This window comes from Eriocheir sinensis, chromosome 41, assembly GCF_024679095.1.
Source record: "Eriocheir sinensis breed Jianghai 21 chromosome 41, ASM2467909v1, whole genome shotgun sequence".
Classification (NCBI taxonomy): Eukaryota; Metazoa; Arthropoda; class Malacostraca; order Decapoda; family Varunidae; genus Eriocheir; species Eriocheir sinensis.
In genome coordinates this window covers 14,178,242-14,198,408 of record NC_066549.1, presented here as the reverse complement: position 1 = coordinate 14,198,408, position 20,167 = coordinate 14,178,242, and the positions used below count along the sequence as shown (strand labels likewise).

The following is a 20,167-nucleotide window of genomic DNA, read 5'->3' as shown; positions in this document are numbered from 1 at the left end:
CCCCCCCCCCATGACTTCTATATCGGCCTTAATGTCCTAGAAGTGCTGATTTTTCAAAAAAAAAAAAAAAAAAAAAAATCCCCCACTTGCGCATGCTCGCTTCGCTCGCCACCCCAAAAAATCTGCCAAAATTACGGGCCTGACGATCGAGCGACTGTGTGAGCCCGTAAGGAGCTTAAACAAGCCCATCCGACGTAATATTAAGTTAGACCCATGTGGCTCTCCGTCGATGCCAGATAGTCTATCCTAAGAGGTTTTGCAAGAATAATGCAAATATTTGATATTAACAAATGTAAAAGCGATTTATCACATAGCTTTCTTACACAATATTCACATGGCGCCTTGCATATTGCGCTAACACTCATTACGATAAAACAAGTCATTACGTAAAGACACCCAGCAACCAACAGTCTACCTTGAAAAATATGCCAAGGTCGTGCACCATACAGCTCATACGTCAGTAACTGTACTTGTTCTTCCTCCCCTTCCCCTCGCCAAACTCTTGACTCTCCCCCCAGCCGTGGCCACCCCTTCCACTCCCCCCAGCACCCTCCCATCGCGTGCCAGCAAATCGGAGAATCTTGGAGGTGTGCCACAGGGTGACGGAGACCTGTTACCCTGGGATCATTGGTGAGAGGCGCCTCGGCCCTTCGCCATCTAGCTGTAGCGACTGGTACTTCCTACTGCATGTTTTCGTGGGTATGAGCTACTTAATGAATTTAAGTTTCTTTCAAGGTGGAAAATTTGTAAAATTAAAGAAATCTAGAACGTGAAACTAGTTTTGGGAACGACAGTCGAAACGACCATCGATCCATCAGCGTCATGAAGGACAAGAGAGCTGGAGAGTGAAGAGGGACCCCCAGAAGTGGAAGGGGAGGGCAAACAGAGGTCGAAAGATTGATTACAGCCGAAGTGAATTAAAAACAGTGAATATAAAGGTTAAAACGAAAGCATAAAGATATATCAACCAATAAAACACGATTATTCGAGACTGAAATGAGTGCAACGGTACGCTGCCACTCATCAAGACGAGTGCATGGCTGCTCACCTGTTGTTCCTTGTTCATGCGTTCGTCCACCCAGCTCTGGACCCCAGCCAGGTCGGTGCCCACCTTGATGAGGCCAAGCTTCCCACGCCGCTTGATGAGCTGGTCGGGCTTCACCACAAGCTTCTGCAATTACCCACACGTGACACTGATAAGAACTTGAAAGAAATGTGTCACAGGTTTTCATCACAAATTATGTAATACACCTATTCAGGATCTGCAATATCATGACAATCAAACCAACACTCACTGCTTGTTCTGATTCCCTGGTTTCCATATTTTCACTTAGTGTTCATGGCTCATTCATAAATGCCCATCCATTTTTAATACCAAGACAACAGGATCACTATATGTATGTACTTACATTCAATAACTCAAAAATGGGCAAACTAAGCGAGCTAAGAGCGTTACGATGTCATGTTATTAGCCCTCAATAGCTTCATATATTAAGAAAACATATTTCCTATTTGAAATTAACTGACCTCTAGCAAAAACAAACGAATCAGACTCAGGGACAGCCTATTTCCTGAATTACTCCTCCCTGTAACTCAAACTTTTAAGGACGAGTATCAAGACACTTCTAATCAAATTATAGCTATTCTTCTCCCTTAGTTCCCCTAAGTGGGGCCAATATAGTTTTATTCTTTTAACCCTCCGCCTGTCTGACCAAAAATAATAAATCCATTAATGCCGAAGAAGCCTGACGCATTCCACATGTTCCTCGGGCCACAGACACACCAAAGGAAGCATGTATACGAAGTTGTTGCAAATAGGGCGAGGCGTGGAAGGGCTTACCTCATTTTCGAGCCACGGGTGTTGCTGCGCGAGTTCCTCCCACTTGGTGTCTTCAGTGACGGAGGCGAAGCGGCAGGGTGAGAACGTGCCCGAGGAGAGGTGTTTATTGAGCAAAGTCTTGCCCGTCGCCTCGCGGATCGCTTTCGCTGACATGTCGCTGTTCTGGTTTTCTGAGAGGAGGAAGATTATTGTGCTTGATTAATGAATTATACCACTGGGGAAGATGATGATGGTGGTGGTGGTGGTGGGGTTGATGATGATGATGGTGGTGGTGGTGGTGGTGGTGATGATGGTGGTGGTGATAGTGGTGGTGGTGATAGTAGCAATACTGATTGGTAGTGGTAACTGTAAGTGGTAGGAGTAAGTAGTAATAGTAATAATAGTTAAAGTGGTGGTAGTAATAGCAGTAGTAGTAGTAGTAGTAGTAGTAGTAGTAGTAGTAGTAGTAGTAGTAGTAGTAGTAGTAGTAGTAGTAGTAGTAGTAGTAGTAGTAAACATAAAAAATCAAACTGGCATATAAAAGTTAAAATAATATAAAAATTCTTACAACTATACTACATTTGCTGATAGTGGCTTTTAACTACTCATGTACTTTACTAAAACTTTATTACTCATGTACTTATTCTACTCATGTAATTATATACGCGTATGTGTGTGTGTGTGTGTGTGTGTGTGTGTGTGTGTGTGTGTGTGTGTGTGTGTGTGTGTGTGTGCTTCGCATCAAAGTTTGGAGACAAACCAACCCTTCCGCGGGTATTTCATCGGCAAAATCAGCTAATAGTACTGCTACTAATAATGATAACGATATCAATAATGATGATGATGATAAGTGATAATAACAATAATAATATTAATAATGATTACAATGGAAACAGTAACGATAATAAGAAATAATAATGGTAATAATAATAAAGATAATGATAATAATAATAATAATAATAATAATAATAATAATAATAATAATAATAATAATAATAATAATAATAATAATATACTAATAAATAATAATCTATATCAACAATGACCAGCAATATTTAATTCACGGTGACCGCTGCTTATAATCATCAACCCTAGCAACGCTTTTCAAGGTGAGTCAGTCTGTCATCCAGACACCTCCTGATAGATGAGATACGGCTATTGCACCGCGACAACTCCCGCAGTCACTCGCGATACACGTGATGAATGAATTCCTAACCCAAGGTCTAGACTCTATAGACAGGTTTTCCAGACACCCAGGATATTGGGATCACGGATAGGTACAGTAAGAGGTAGGGATTTTAACCAGTACCTTTGCATAACATACTAATGGCAATATAATAATCCCATAATACATTCCAAATTTACATGCTTTACTATATTTTAGAAAACCACCGTGCGATGGCATTACGGATTTTCAAGATCTGCGCCGTCTACAAAGGTTTAGGAAAATTGGAAAGTTTCGTTTAGTCGGCGCAACATCTGTGGTCAAATGCCGGAGAGAGACAGAAGGGGAAGGAATTATAGGAGAAAGGAACAGATCCCAGGAGACGGGACACAACCCCAGATTAATATCTGGTACCCATTCGCTGCTGGGTGGACAGGGGCGTAGGGTATCGGAAAAGCCGCCCACATTTTTCCACTCCGCTCGGGAATCGAACCCGGGCTCTCTCGATTGTGAGCTGAGTGTGCTAACTACTGCACCACGAAGTCCCCACAAAGGGTTAGGCCTCCCAGGAGATTGAGCTGTAAGGATTTTTTTTTCCCGTGCCCGTATGTGGTTTCAACTTCCTCTCAAGTGTATATGTTTTCGCATCCCTTCTCCTCGAGCAACCACAAAGATGAAGTCGATATACTCTCAAACATGCGAGTGACGGATACCTAACGCCTACAACCATGCACAGCCAAGACCACCCCATCATACCTTCGATTCGCAGATGACATAATCTTACTAAATTATTCTCTGGAAATTTATGATCGAGGAACTCCACATAAAAAATGAGAGTAGGTTTAACGAAGAATATGAAGAAAACAAACAAACCAAGTTTTAAAAAATCGGTTGGCAGGACAAATAATGACTGGAAAATAAACACTTTGGAGGAATACACATTTCTAGGACAAACAATTAGTGTAAACCCAGATCACGAATAGGAAAGCAGGAAGAAAATGAAAAAAAAAAAGAGAGGAAGAACCTTTGGTAAACATAATGATTTAACATACGGCTCAAAAACTTGGCGCCCCACGAAGATTTAGAAAAAAAGCTAAGAAGCTCGCAGAGAAATATACATAAAAAAATGCAAGAATGAATAACTTAGGACAGGAAGCGAGCATCATATATTAAAACTGATCGAGGATACTTTAATGGTGATTAAGAATAATAACTGGACTTGGGGAGGTCATATCGTACGTAGAACTTGTAACAGACGGACAACCAAAGTAAGAGTTGTCATTCGTAGACTGTCTGATGTAAACTTTCGTTTTTTTCAGAAACACGTGAGAAAGTAATTTTAGCCCATAGGATGCAAGGGATCTACCTATTCGGTCAATAAGGTTCCCCATGCCCAAGCGGAGGGTTTAGGCGTGTTATGGTCGCTTTCAGCGGGAGGCTCACTACAAGACTTTTCCTTTCTGACTATATGAATTTGCTTGACTTTCAAATTCACCTTTAACTTCCCTTTTCTTTTACCGGTTCTTAATCGCCACAAGAAAAGGATGTCACCACAAGTTACTAGCCTGATGGGAGTTACACACACACACACACACACACACACACACACACACACACACACAGGGCAACTATAGTAGCAATATCAATAACATCTTGCATTGTGGGGATTCGAAACGAGTTATTTCAAAATTTAATGTTTACTTCACTCCAAAGAGTAAAATTTTACCTCAAGAATATTTGGTGCGGCGGTTGCTGAAAGGTCAGCGTGCGGGTGCGATGTCCTGCAAGGGCTCGGGCTAAAGTTCAGTCACCGCAGGGTGGCTTTAGAAGTTTAGACTATTCACATGCTGTTCTGATGACTACCTTTCAACCCAGACTCTAGCGAAACGCCCAAAGAGTATCAAGTGGAGCCCCGGGGGGCAGTATGAGTCAAGTAAAACATAGCATCACTATATTTTATTTGTCTGCGCTACTGACGGGGTGGGACCGACCAAGAGACCTCATCGCGATAGACTATCGGCGCTGAAGGCCAGATGTAAATAAATAAAAAATACCTTTGCTGGTGTCATTTCATAGAGTGACACACACACACACACACACACACACACATTGGTTAGCGCGCTCGCCTCACAACCGAGAGGTCCTGATGGGTTCGATTCCCGGGTGGAGTGGACGGATGCCAGTCTCCGTGCCCCTTTTCCACCCAAGGAATGAATGGGTACCAGATGTCAGTCGTCAGTCGGGGGTTATGTCCCGTCTTCCGGGTGGTGTGTATGGTTGTGAGGTTTCAGAAGTGCCCAGAAATCTGTCACTTTAGAGCTCGCTCATTCGGGGAGGGTACTGACAGGCGATCGCGAGTCTATCGCGTGGTCAGACCATGGTGAAAAAAAAATCACATACACACACACACACAGAGAGAGAGAGAGAGAGAGAGAGAGAGAGAGAGAGAGAGAGAGAGAGAGAGAGAGAGAGAGAATTAATATAGATATAGATTGAGGTTATGTAAGCATTAATATAATCGGAGCCACATGCACTAACTGAACAGACAAGTTTAGTGAACTAAAGGTAAAGAAAAAAAAATCAAGGTCGACAGCTCCGCGAATGTGGCTCTTTGAACGGAATACCACTCCAAGGTTATAAGGATTCTAATGAGGCAAATGACCGGGCACACCAACAGACACTATAGCTTTGCTAATGAAAGCATTCATTCACACTCAAAGGCCATATCTTCCTTTTTAGCCCGACTGACAACCCCGCCCCGCCATCCACAATGCTAGACACAATCACGATAAAGCTTCGAACGTTGAGCAACACACCGGTGAGACAACTGTACCCAATATAACCACAGAGAGATATAGAGATATTGAGAGAATTTAAATACCTCTAGTTGAGTGCTTAATCAACTCATCGACGCCTTGGTTCTCGATCGATAAGCGTTTGGAAAATATGACAACACAAACGTTCCATGTGATGCCTTATCGCCAGTTAATCTCAGAAGTAATTACGACAGGAAAAAAGTAATATGTATACAAAGCGTCACCCCTGCCCAGCAACAGCAGTGACAACCACCAGCCGGCAAGTGGCTAAACACGTGGTAAGGTAGGAGAAACTGAGGAATGCAAAGGTTCTGTACGGGACGGGACCTTCATGTATATAACTACCCTGACAAGCTTTTTTTTTTTTTATCATCTTAACGGTGATTTGTCCGCCTTGGCTTTCAAAATGGTTGTGAAGAGTTAAGTAATGGACGGAATATGAAGCAAGACAACCTACAAATAAACAAGAATGCACTGCTGTCAGCGAAGCGGTTCTCAAGAGGGTTGCTCACATACTTTTTCAAATGTTCTTTAGGTATTCACCAGAGACATCATGAATAAACATTACATGAACATCTCTCTCTCTCTCTCTCTCTCTCTCTCTCTCTCTCTCTCTCTCTCTCTCGCAACAAACACGTAACCGTGATCCCGCAAGTACCACCACCTGTATTACCAAGCCTCTAGATAACTTAAAAATCCTTAGTTTCAATGCGCGTAGCCTAAGAAACAAATTTGATGATCTGAGATGTCTTGCTTTAACAGAAAATTTTGACATAATTGCTATAACCGAAACATTTATCGACACCACAAATATTGATTTAAGTTCCGAATACAACACAGATGGCTACAGACTTTTCAACAAAGATCGTGTAAACCGTAGAGGCGGTGGCGTCGCCCTTTATGTCAAAAGCTATTTGCAACCCACTGACAAAACACCGGGAAACAGTAACGTTGAACATTTGTGCGTGCGAGTAAACATTGCAAAAGTCAATTTAAATATATCTGTCACCTACAGACCTCCCGGGCAATCACTCGTTGACGACCTTGAAATGTACAGCGTCTTAAGGCAGTCACTTAATAACAGCGACTCACTGATATTAGGAGACTTTAACCTCCCCCATATCGACTGGGCGACACTGTCAGGTACAGAAGGCGAGTCACATAGAATGATCGAATTTCTAGAAGAAAATTATCTAAGCCAAATGGTTTCTGAGCCAACTCGACAAAATAATATACTCGACCTTGTTATAACGACCCAAGATAACCTTGTCAGTAGTGTCACGGTAGGAGAACACCTCGGTTCTTGCGATCATAAATTAGTGCGCGTCGACATTAAAGCTCAATCATCAGTGACTGAAAATAAAGTAAAGGTGCCCAATTTCAAAAGAGCTAACTTCGTAGAAATCCGACAAAACTAACAGAAATACAACTATCAGATGACGGCAACGTAGAGGAAGCCTGGCTAAGCCTTAAAGATCACTTACTCACTCAGCAGAACACATTCGTCCCCTTGTGCGAGAAGCGAATTAACACTAATAAAAGCCCACCGTGGTTTAATAGCGAAATTAAACAATCAGTCAATGAGAGAAAATTGTTTTACAGTTTAAAGAAAGAACAAAGCACGCCCGAGAACATTAGACTCTATAATGATGCCAGGCGACGAGTAAAAAGACTAGTAGGTCAGGCAAAGCGTAGATATGAAGAAAATATTGCAGCCAACTGTAAAAACAACCCGAAATCTTTCTTCAGTTACATAAACAACAGAAAGGCGATCAAAAGTGGTATTGGACCTTTAACAACAGCGACGGTGCACTAGTGACTGACAGCCAACACATTGCAAACCTCTTAAACAATTACTTTTCCTCGGTGTTTAATACTAACAGTCTTCCTCTCGCTACCACCAACACCAGTACTATTGTAAATCTCGAGCATGCATTGCCTAATTTTGAAATAACAACCGATGAAGTCCTTAAAGCTCTCCATTCACTTAAAACAAATAAAAGTCCTGGACCTGACAAAGTATATCCAACTCTGCTGAAAGAAACGAAGAGCGAAATACTCTCCTCCCTCACAACCGTATTCAATATGTCCTTGCGACAAGGCATCGTCCCTTCAGATTGGAAAAAGGCTAACGTGACACCGATTTTCAAGAAAGGAGACAAAAAAGTACCAGGTAATTACAGGCCCATTAGTCTAACTTCGGTTGTAGGTAAGCTACTTGAGGGCATAATTAGAGACAAAATTGTGAGTTACCTTGAAAGCCACTCATTGATTGGGGACTCACAACATGGCTTCCGAAACAAAAGATCCTGCCTATCAAACCTATTAACCTTTTATAACGACCTCTTCACTGTTTATGACGTAACCAAATCACTGGACGTAGTCTATCTTGATTTCCAGAAAGCGTTTGATAAAGTCCCGCATCATAAATTACTTTACAAATTAAAGCAAATAGGTATTGACGGTCAAGTAAACCAATGGATCGCGAATTGGTTGAGCAACAGACAACAAAGAGTAGTGATTGACGGATTTAACTCAGAGTGGGCGCCTGTCACTAGTGGCGTCCCTCAGGGCTCGGTCCTTGGCCCAGTGCTCTTCATTATTTACATCAACGACGTGGATGTTGGACTCAATAACCGCATTAGTAAATTTGCAGACGACACAAAGATTGGTAACTCGGTTCTCACTGACGAAGACAGGCAAAGCCTCCAAGAGGATTTGCACAAAATTTCAGCTTGGTCGGATAGATGGGAGTTGCCCTTTAACATAGACAAGTGCCAGGTCCTTCAAGTTGGAACGAGGAATAAGAAGTTCGAATACGAAATGCGCGGCGTTAAACTCAAAAGCGTTCAATGCGTCAAAGACTTGGGGGTCAAAATCGCGTCAAACCTCAAATTCTCACAGCAATGCATCGATGCAGCAAATAAAGCGAACAGAATGTTGGGCTTCATTAAAAGAAACTTTGTATTCAAGAATAAAGATGTAATACTCCCGCTCAACAACAGTTTAGTCAGACCCCACTTGGAATATGCGGTACAGTTTTGGTCCCCCCACCATGCAAAGGATATTGCTAAATTAGAAGGTGTTCAGCGTCGGGCAACGAAAATGATCCCTTCCTTGCGCAACAAATCCTACGAAGAAAGGCTTTCTACCCTTAACATGTTCTCTCTTGAGAAACGTCGCCTCCGAGGAAAATTGATCGAATGTTTTAAAATACTTAATGGTTTCACGAATGTAGACAGATCAACATTGTTTATGATCGATGACAGTCTGCGCACGAGGAACAATGGCGTAAAACTCAGATGTAGACAAGTAAATTCAGACTGCACAAAATTTTTCTTCACCAACGTTGTAGTGCGAGAATGGAATAAGCTTCCACCATCAGTGGTCCAGTGTAACACGATTGACTCCTTCAAAAACAAGCTCGACCGTCACTTCCTTCAACTTAATATCAACTAGAGTAGAAGTGCAACGTTTTGGAGTCTTCTGATTAATGTAAAATCAATTAGGTTTAAGGACAGACCACCAAGTCTGGACCATGGGGTCTGTGTGGTCTGATTTTCTATGTAAATCTCTCTCTCTCTCTCTCTCTCTCTCTCTCTCTCTCTCTCTCTCACACACACACACACACACCAAGTACATACATACAAACACACATCTATCTACATACATATGGGTTCTGATGAGACATTCCCCCAAGGACTAACAATTTCTCAAGGACACGAAACACCCTTAAGATCATTTACCAAAAAGAGCGGTGCAAAGTATACCTTACACGGTGGAGCCATATATACTCGAATTAAATGGGAAGGCTGTAACGAGGTTTGGTGGCACTAAGCTGCGAGGGAAAGCATGAAGATTTACGAAAAAAAGTATAAGAAAGTGTAGTTGACGGGTTGGTATGGGCGAAGCGGTAAATGTCAGTTGCTCAGGCCAGGTGGCGGCAGATATTGACGCCACTATCACTCACAGGGAACAGAGAGGCGAGATCGCCGGGATCTACTTTACGTAAATCATAATCCCATTCATCAGTACATATGGCATGACTGACACTTCATGGTCACCGCCCGCTCCGTGTAACCACCACCAGGCAGGAAGGTCCGCGGCACTGGGACCGTTACCTCGCCGCCTGCACCGCCTCACATAATGAAGGGCCCACCATCAGTAACGACGAGTGTGTGGCTTAATAAGCTCGAGCAAACATTACAAAATCCATGAAACTCGAACAGACATGTACCCTTAGAGGTCCTTCCCCTTTACTCGACCAACAGGCTTTTCTGCTTGCAGACACCCCTGTGCCGGCTCCGTCGCCTCGCCTGCCTTGCCCCACTTGGATGAGAGGACTACATATTACGCTTACAAAGTCCTGAAAGACCACTTTTTCGTCAACTTTAAACTACAATCCTTTCACTGTCTATCCCCATAGTCTGATTAGCACACATAGTTCACTATAGCGGGGCTTATGATAGCCTACCGCACGATGCCAACGGTAAACTTTCTAGATTTTTTTTCTCAATATACCTGTTTTGCAGCATTCCGTTTCCTGCCCATAAAATGAAAGCTTACTAGAGCACCGGATAATTCAAGTCAATCGCAAGTGTTTTGCAGATTAATACGTAGCGGTTTGCAACACGGTACGTCTACGGTATGTATACATGACAGGTGTTATGTCAGACCTTTAAATAAGCCGCTACCACACCGCCGCCTGTCACCACCCTTGCTGGTGAACCAAACATACCTCAACACAGCAGACGGCAGGATCGAAGTCAAGGTGCGAGTGAGGCGGGAGACGCGGCTGTATCTCCTCCCTACAGTGCAGCTTGTGGAGTGGAACACCTCGCGCCACCGTGGTCTCACTCTCTCTCCCCCTGCCATTGGCCGCGGGCCCCGCCCCACATGCCACACGCCGCCACATCGATCGCACCTTGCTCAATAGTTGTACTAAATTTACATTGTGGCAGATATCTATAAGTTGGAACTTGAATATATAACTTACCCACAAATGTTCATGTTATATCTAATGGCAAGGTCATTCAACTTGACAACTGATCAAAATAAGTTTCTTGCCGGCATTTCCTCCGCATAACACCTCTTCCTGCTGCTCACACTCGACACATCAGCAGCTCAATACCGTAAGCTATACTTTCCTTGAGGAAAAAGGATAAAGGAACAACTTTGTTGCTTCAAATTAATTGAAAGAAACATTGGTCCATGAAATATATCAGTTGATTGTATTCTGTCATTCAGGAGGGAAAAGATAATTAGTAAACACGTCGGAAAACTTGCATCATGCCCGCCCACAGCAGATAAATACACTTTTCTTGGTAACCATGCATGAGCATGCATACGAGTGCGAGTCATCCTGACGTGCTTGGTTGGCAAGGCCGCGAGGGAGCGAATTAATCAGACGCCATGAGCTTTTCAAGAAATATCATATTATATTTCCTTATCGATAATAATTACAATAACGCGCGCAGTACGGTATTAGGCTACAGTGTTCAAAGTGGGGTACGCAGCATTATTTACATGGGGACGGGAAAATATAGGTACTAATGATCAAATAAAAAATGTTTCATATAATTATTTCACCTGTCTTTTCTGAATGGTCAACTTTGCTGGTTGGGTATAGCGTACTACTACACATGCATTGTCGTCAGGAAACACTGCAAGAAGTCCAAAGATTCAATAATATTCTAATTGTTATATGATGCTCCGGGAGCCTCCACAAACCTTTTCTATAGTGTGACCACCTCTCCTGTCTTCAGATTAATTTCCGGTGGTTAATGTAACTTTCCCTTTTTTCTCATCTGAGGATATAACTGGTAAGGTTAAGTTGGGGGCATACGATGAAGCTGCGCGTGGTCTCGGTGCTCATTTCCGTCACATTGGCCCTTTAGCCTGTTAACTATATAGCTTATACCCTGGGCCGCAGGGGAAGTGACATCCGGTTACCACAGTTTGCTTCCTTAAATTAGGTTTCCCTGGACACCGATTTATCGACCGACTGCCCATGCTGGTTTTCGAACCCGCCCATGGTATTCATAGTTTAAATAAGCGTGCTAACCACTTCACCACTGAGGGTACAGTAATAAAAAGGAAAGCATTCAAGTAGATCGAGGCACGCACAATGAGTGAGTTACAAGAGTCAGAATTTGTTCAAGGAAAGCATTCTTGCAAGTAGAGGCACGCAATGAGTGAGTTACAGGTGTCATAATTTGTTCATGTATATAGCTATGTACGTTACGCTCAAACTTAATGGTATTTACCAAACTTGCGAACGTTGCACTTGGTTCACAAGACACTAATTTGTCTAAAGAATATGTAAATGCGCAAAAACGAACCCTTAAAAAACATTAGATCGATTTGATTTGCTATTTTGGTTACTAACGTACTAAACCAAATCTATTAATTCATTTGGGGTGGAGGGTTCATCAGAAGTATATAACAACCATGATGTTAAAAGCTGTTGTGAATAGCCTACAAATCCATGCTGACATTTGGAATTTAACTACCTGTCTGTCTTGATATGTTACTCTGCGCCCTTGCTCGATCCACTGATCTCAGAATATTTAGAGATCCAAGTGCCTTACTCATGTTGGGGTGGAGGTGGTAATATGGACAACTTTTTTTTATTTCAGGCGAAAACACCGATTGTGTGTGTGTGTGTGTGTGTGTGTGTGTGTGTGTGTGTGTGTGTGTGTGTTTAAGCAATACAGAGGACACTGTCATCTTGCCATAAGCGGCGCATCCCAGTTACATAAGATTCCAGTCGGCGTGACTCAGGGCATTCCCGTCCAGCAAAAAAACAAAAATCATAAAATCTTTAAAAAGAAAAAAGTAAAATAAGTCATATGTGCCCCTAATAATTGTTTATAATGTTAGTAATAAGCGTCACTACATAAAATGGCTATCAGCCGGTATTGTCATTGTTTTATGTTAATTGACATACATATTAGACTCTATCACCTAGGAAAGTAAACGAAAATGTCGCCTTTATACATATCTTTTTTCGTGGTGATGTATGAATAATTTGTTCCGCTGCTAGAGAGACAGACAAAAAAAAAATCTTTGAGAGAGTAGGCCTATGGTATGGAGGAAGGGTATTATGGGAATGCTTGACCCCCCATGAAATAGGTAACTAACCAAGTCCTCTTATTATAAATCAATGTCAGTCATTGGGATCATACGCCGAGGGGCACGTCGCCTCGCTCATCATACGACGCCAAACCCGGGGGTTTCTCCGGGCGAGTTTCCATGCAGGTCGCCCCGGAACTCATCTTTGAGCTTCTCTTTGGAGAGGTAATTTAGAGCGGGTTGATGGGTGGTCTTCAGGGCAGTATGTGGGTAAATTTTAACCACTCGGCGGTGACTGAAATATTCCAGCTGTCACTGAGCCGTGCGGCGGCCAGGATTCAAACCCGCGCCCCTCCTGGAGCTCTCAGACGCGGCGCCGGCACGCTAACCACTCAGCCATCGCCTGCCCCCCACCCCACCCCTTTAGTATTGTCTGACCCTCCCTTATCCACCAGTCCATCCATCAACCCTCCCATATCCACCAGTTCACTCACCAACCCTCCCCTATATCCACCAGTCCACCCACCAACCCTCCCCTATCCACCAGTCCACCTACCAACCCTCCCCTATCCACCAGTCCACCTACCAACCCTCCCCTATCCACCAGTCCACCCACCAACCCTCCCCTATCCACCAGTCCACCCACCAACCCTCCCCTATCCACCAGTCCATTCACCAACCCTTCCCTATCCACCAGTCCACCCACCAACCTTCCCCTATCCACCAGTCCACCCACCAACCCTCCCCTATCCACCAGTCCACCCACCAACCCTCCCCTATCCACCAGTCCATCCACCAACCTTCCCCTATCCACCAGTCCATCCACCAACCTTCCCCTATCCCCCAGTCCATCCACCAACCTCCCCTTTCCACCAGTCCATCTAGTACCAACCTTCCCCTATCCACCAGTCCATCCACCAACCTTCCCCTATCCCCCAGTCCATCCACCAATCTTCCCCTATCCCCCAGTCCATCCACCAACCTTCCCCTATCTCCCAGTCCATCCACTAACCTTCCCCTATCCCCCAGTCCATCCACCAACCTTCCCCTATCCCCCAGTCCATCCACCAACCTTCCCCTATCCCCCAGTCCATCCACCAACCTTCCCCAATCCCCCAGTCCATCCACCAACCTTCCCCTATCCCCCAGACCATCCACCAACCTTACCCTATCCACCAGTCCATCCACCAACCTTCCCCTATCACCCAGTCCATCCACCAACCTTCACCTATCCACCAGTCCATCCACCAACCTTCACAAATCCCCCAGTCCATCCACCAACCCTCCCCTATCCACCCGTCCATCCAGCAACCTTCGCCTATCTCCCAGTCCATCCACCAACCTTCCCCTATCCACCAGTCCATCCACCAACCTTCCCCTATCCCCCAGTCCATCCACCAACCTTCCCCTATCCACCAGTCCATCCACCAACCTTCCCCTATCCCCCAGTCCATCCACCAATCTTCCCCTATCCCCCAGTCCATCCACCAACCTTCCCCTATCCCCCAGTCCATCCACCAACCTTCCCCTATCCACCAATCCATCCACCAACCTTCCCTATCCCCAGTCCATCCACCAACCTTCCCCTATCCCCACTCCATCCACCAACCTTCCCCTATCCCCCAGTCCATCCACCAACCTTCCCCTATCCCCCAGTCCATCCACCAACCTTCCCCTATCCACCAGTCCATCCACCAACCTTCCCCTATCCACCAGTCCATCCACCAACCTTCCCCTATCCACCAGTCCATCCACCAACCTTCCCCTATCCACCAGTCCATCCACCAACCTTCCCCTATCCCCCAGTCCATCCACCAACCTTCCCCTATCCCCCAGTCCATCCACCAACCTTCCCCTATCCACCAGTCCACCCACCAACCCTCCCCTATCCCCCAGTCCATCCACCAACCTTCCCCTATCCCCCAGTCCATCCACCAACCTTCCCCTATCCCCCAGTCCATCCACCAACCTTCCCCTATCCCCCAGTCCATCCACCAATCTTCCCCTATCCCCCAGTCCACCCACCAAACTTCCCCTATCCCCCAGTCCACCCACCAATCTTCCCCTATCCCCCAGTCCATCCACCAACCCTCCCCTTATTCACCAGTCTATCCACTAACCCTAATTCTTTCCTAAATGTACAGTAAAATGAAAGACTGAGTGTGTATAGTCATATATATATTTATATATAATCCTTGATATCAGTCTCATGCACTTTATAAATTCTGGCAATTATAAATGTATTCCTGGAAATATAAACATTAACCTCCAAGTACTAACAAGTATGTTTTCATGTGCATAATACAAAAGTCATACAAATTATGTGGGTGGTATACACTCATGGAGGAATACGGCCCTGAATGCAGAGCAGCTCTTTGATGGCACTCAAAAGTTCACCAATGCTTCACAGAGCCTCGACTAGACCCCAGCCTCACTCCAGAGATTGTGTGTGTGTGTGTGTGTGTGTGTGTGTGTGTGTGTGTGTGTGTGTGTACACATGTATGCAGATGTGTGCATGTGCATGTGCATGTGTGTGTGTGTGTGTGTGTGTGTGTGTGTGTGTGTGTGTGTGTGTGTGTGTGTGTGTGTGTGTGTGTGTGTGTGTGTGTGTGTGTGTGTGTGTGTGTGTGTGTGTGTGTGTGTGTGTGTGTGTGTGTGTGTGTGTATTTATATGTGTGTATCTGTCCATGCATATTCTTTGATGGGAACACCAGGAACAGCCTAGACATACATAACCAAATGCTGTAGGAGATTATGCACCCAAAGTTTCACAACAGTAAAGTAAGGAAAATAGCTACAAATATACAGGCAAAAATGTAACTCTACAGATTTACAGGGAGACACAATACAAAATCTGTGTGGTTCTGTGACAATGCATTTCACTCATGGTTGCTATGTAATATATATTACCTCATGAGACCTGGGTAGTGTGAGGTGTAATTAGCTTTACAGGTATAAGTATAGGGAATAGACAAGAAACTGTAACACTACAGTATACTTGTGCAGGATGTGAAATGTTTACATTTAGCTAAGTTTTCTATGATACTTCAATAACTCTGTTCATACAAGCTGCAACCTTGATGTATATGACTCAACAGAGACTATAGAGCTGAAACACTCAAGAAAAGACAGTAAGCAATAATTTTTATTACTGGCTGCCTTTGTACTTGATACTTTTATTATTCTGAAGACAATACATATGATGGGAAAACTATCATTTACTCAGAACTACCACCTGGTGCCAAATTACATTACATTTCCCTTAGTTCAGGGACTTAACTAATTATTCTGGAAATCCTTTCAGTCAAAAGTGGGTCCAGCAAAGTCATTAACAGCTAGTAGGCTTTCTGAATAATATTTTTAAAATAACTGTATTGATCATAATGTTAAAAAAAGTTATATCGCACCAAAAATGTATTTCTCTCAAAAATGTATTTCATTATTGCCAATGGGAACATGGAACTCTTGCACTAACAGTGGTATCAGCAATCCAGAAATTTAAGTTTTTGATGTTAACCTTTCTCTCACTACCATCCTGGCAGACAAGTTTGTGTTGATTCTTATACTATTTAAACACTGATTTTCTGAGTTACGACTGCTACAGAAGGGAGAGGATACTATGTACAGTGAGAAAGATGAAGCTCTTGCACCACCTCATTCATCAATATGAATGTATGTCAAGTAATGCAATTTTTTTCTTATTAAACTAAGTTTCATGGATAGTAGGTCTATCCCATGAAGCTCATGCAAACCATGACTAACAGCTTTCAAAGAAAATGTGATTTAAAATCCCTTATTAAATGAAACTCATAACTCCTTGAAATCAGTTTTTGAAAAGGAATGATTGTAACTATCACCAAGTATAATTATGACTTTCACACATTACAAATCTTGGAAGCTCATAAATACTAATAATGTAATGATTGTGTTGAATGACTATTACTATTAATGCAGCACATAGGACTTCAGTAGTGATTAACTGTACATGCAAAATATGACAATCTGATACTGCACAATTATTATAACATAAGAATATACTTAAATTAAGCATTAAAGACCTTTACTATATTAATCATTTATGGCAATTTCAATGAAAATGAGTAATGTGAGCAACAAATACATATAAAAGGTCTCAATCTCTGCAACCATTAGCTTTTAGAACTTTTGCATATATGTTTAAGGAAAGATGAGATAAATTATGAAAAAGAAAAATGTGATGAACGGAAAGAGCACTGATATAATTTCCATATAAACTGAGTTAAATACATTATTCCAATTTCAGTTTATGGTGCACAACACAGTTCATTTGTTATGCACCCACATGCCAACATACAAACATAGGGAAATTGATGGGGATAGCCGCAGAACAATAAGTACAATCCTAAATTAATAGGTGATGAAGGAAACTGATGGAAACTCTAGTTATGACTGTTTTTAAAGTAATGGATGACTGGGTTATGTTGAAGGTGATAAGGATAGAAAAGGTAAGGTGATTAAAGATCAGTGGTGACTTTAGAAGTGATGGCTTGCACTCGGCGTGCATTGCAGCTTTTACACAGGACATGGCCATCAAGGGGATAGCACCCCCGCCCCTCAGCTTCAGAAGACAAAACCAGTCCACAATCCTGCAGAGAAGGGAGAGATGTATATTAATTTAGAGCTGAAAATAACAAAATAAGGTAAAAGGACATCCAGCATAATGCTGCTTGGCTCCTTTACATTCCCTTAGCTAATGGGTTTGAGGTAGATTTTTTTTTTGCATTGCTTTTTTTTTTTGTGACACATTTTCAATTGCCAGAAATCCCCCCAAAAAAAAAAAAAAAAAAGTGGTGAACTACAGAGCAAATTGAATGTCAGCTGCCTGTTGTGGCCAAAATTTAAACCCCATTCAGTTTAAGTTGCTTTCAGTAATACTCGATGCTGCAAACAATTTTAAAAATTAAATAAATTTTTTCAAGCCGTCTTTGCTTAGGTATAATTACACCATTTTTTCAGATTTCATCTTTGCAATGAATGTATTTTAGAAAAATAAAGCATTAAGTATTTTACTGAACACTGGCTTCCAGTTACTTAGTTATTTATCAACTTAAACAACAATTTTAGTGGGGCACAGTAGAGCATATAACTATTAAAATTAACCTTTGTAACTAAAGTTTGTCTATGACATGGCTGGATGTACTGTTAGTGCCACGTGAAATACATTTAAGATTAGGAGTGCATATGAATAAAACATATTTCACTATACTTTCATGGTTCAACTTATGTGGTTTTAGCAGGTCAAGAAATCAGTGGAATCTATGCTGTCAAAATGCATTTAACCTGGTTGCTGCAGGGATCATGTTTCTTAAAGGCTTCTCTAAGCGAATTAATGAGAAAAATCATCATTCACGCAAATATAATAGATAACAATGCATTTGTGATCAATTGGTGCATGCTCTATTTTGGGTGGTTTATGTTGCCACAAATTTGGCCCGTCGCTGGTGCGCAGTAAAGCCACAAATTTGGCCCATAGCTGCTACCGGGTTAATCACCGATAACTTTTATAATCACATATGAATCAGTAATAAAAGCAATGGTTCCTTTTCAAAAACAATTTTGGATGATGCCAAAACATTCTGATCATAAGAGTCCCTTTGCTTTGCTTTGTGCCCTTCTCTGTGTTCAAAGATTTCCACTGTTATCCTGAGCAGTTGTGACTATGGAATGGTAAACAAAAGCATTGGTTCGTAGATTCCCTCACTGCGCAGTGTGCAGGCGGTAACTTTCGCCAAGCTACTGAGGAAACTAATCACATGGGGATGCTACATTTGATGGGCAATCTTGGTCTTCATCTTGACTTTCAGCGACCATATACATACTTTCAAGAATGAATAGATCTTGATTAATTTGTCAAACATATTATGTTTTGATATAGTTATTTCTACAATGAAAAACAAAAATGTGTTTACAATAAACACTTTAGTCATCCACGGATATCCATTGTTTCGAACACGTATCACAGAAAACGTCAGCTGACCGGGCCACTACACAGCAAAAATACCTCCAGACTAATTCGGCCAAGTCTGCCCCATGGTCGCCGAACAGTCACGTCAGGCAGCAACCTGCTCCGCCAAAATTATTCCCATGTAATAGCCGCTTTAACCTACATCGCCAAGGTACCCGGCACACTAGTGACTGGTGCACCGTGGCAGAGTTGTTTTGTGTTTCGTGTTCACGCCGCGCCTCGGCTCCTACGTGTGATGCGTCTTCTTATTTTTGTGACCTGTATGGTTTTATCGCTTCGCATGTCCTCCTTCTCTCTTCTGCTTATTCACACTTTTCTTTTCTATTGCATCACACTATTCATTATTCAAATCAATTAAAATTTGCAGCTTCGGCATATACCGCGAAGGGTAACTTTTTTGGCATTTTCCGAGTGAAAAAAGTGAGCGTTATACACCGCAAAATACAGTATATTTCATTCTGGGGACATCTGGGAACTATTGTGTCAAACGGAGGTGTTTTGGTTGTTGGTTTCGTACTAGTAACAATAACCCCGAGGCCTAAAAAAAACCTAACCATCTTACCTCACACTTGTAGCAGTTCACATGGAAGGAGCGATCTAGGGCCACAACTCTCACTGTCTCATCCTTTCCAGGCTCTGGCATGATGGGCTCCTTACACACTGTGCACCGAGGGGCAAATTTTCTGCAAACATAAGTTTTCATTTACATACTTAAAGTAAGTGATACAATTTATTTTCATGAATATGATCTTGATCTTGTAACTTTATTTTACGGTGCAAGCTTTTAAATAAAAACTGGTCTTTAGAAAGTAGTCTTTGCTATTTGGTGAGTTGTTCTAATCAGAGTAAGGGTTGTTCTGCTCCCCCTTCCAGGTATAAATTCTGTTCCTTCTGAGTTGCTTGTCAAGTAAACTATTTTCTGCTTTCTTCTTGTTTCTCCAAGAAGAATGTATTTTTAATCCTTTGGCAACTTCATGCAGCATTAAAATACATTAATGTAAAAGGAGTCTGAGACTAAAGTTCCATCCCTTGAAATACCTTTATCACCCAGAATTGATTCTTGAAAGGTTCATCTATAACGTAATTACTTTGCAAATAATATCTCATTGACAAAAGTTTGGCTGTTGTACACCAAAAAGGGGTGTTAAAACCTTGATAAAGGCAATAACTTGTACAGTGAATTTGCATCATAAAAGGATTCACCTGCAAATGATGGGTAGATCTCTAGTTGTACTAATAATTTTGTTACCAATCCTCAACATGTAAATACTGTGTGGGAATTTTTTTTA

At 42.5% G+C, this 20,167-nt stretch overlaps 2 protein-coding genes across 5 annotated transcripts in view; both read right to left on the bottom strand.

Annotated features, from left to right (window-relative positions):
- Positions 1-10,698, bottom strand: part of LOC127009695 (ATP-citrate synthase-like) — a 50,687-nt gene extending 39,989 nt beyond the window's left edge. For both annotated transcript variants that reach the window (XM_050883022.1, XM_050883023.1), the window contains exons 1-3: positions 10,539-10,698; positions 1,841-2,010; positions 1,049-1,171 (exon numbers count right to left, since the gene is read on the bottom strand). In XM_050883022.1, coding sequence (XP_050738979.1) covers positions 1,049-1,171; positions 1,841-1,993 — 276 coding nt within the window. In that variant the 5' untranslated portion in view covers positions 1,994-2,010; positions 10,539-10,698. The remainder of the gene's footprint in view (positions 1-1,048; positions 1,172-1,840; positions 2,011-10,538) is intronic.
- A 4,337-nt stretch (positions 10,699-15,035) lies between these two features.
- The window catches only part of LOC127009693 (thyroid receptor-interacting protein 6-like), a 47,481-nt gene continuing 42,349 nt past the window's right edge, over positions 15,036-20,167 (bottom strand). For all 3 annotated transcript variants that reach the window (XM_050883019.1, XM_050883021.1, XM_050883020.1), the window contains exons 8-9: positions 19,441-19,561; positions 15,036-17,499 (exon numbers count right to left, since the gene is read on the bottom strand). In XM_050883019.1, coding sequence (XP_050738976.1) covers positions 17,368-17,499; positions 19,441-19,561 — 253 coding nt within the window. In that variant the 3' untranslated portion in view covers positions 15,036-17,367. The remainder of the gene's footprint in view (positions 17,500-19,440; positions 19,562-20,167) is intronic.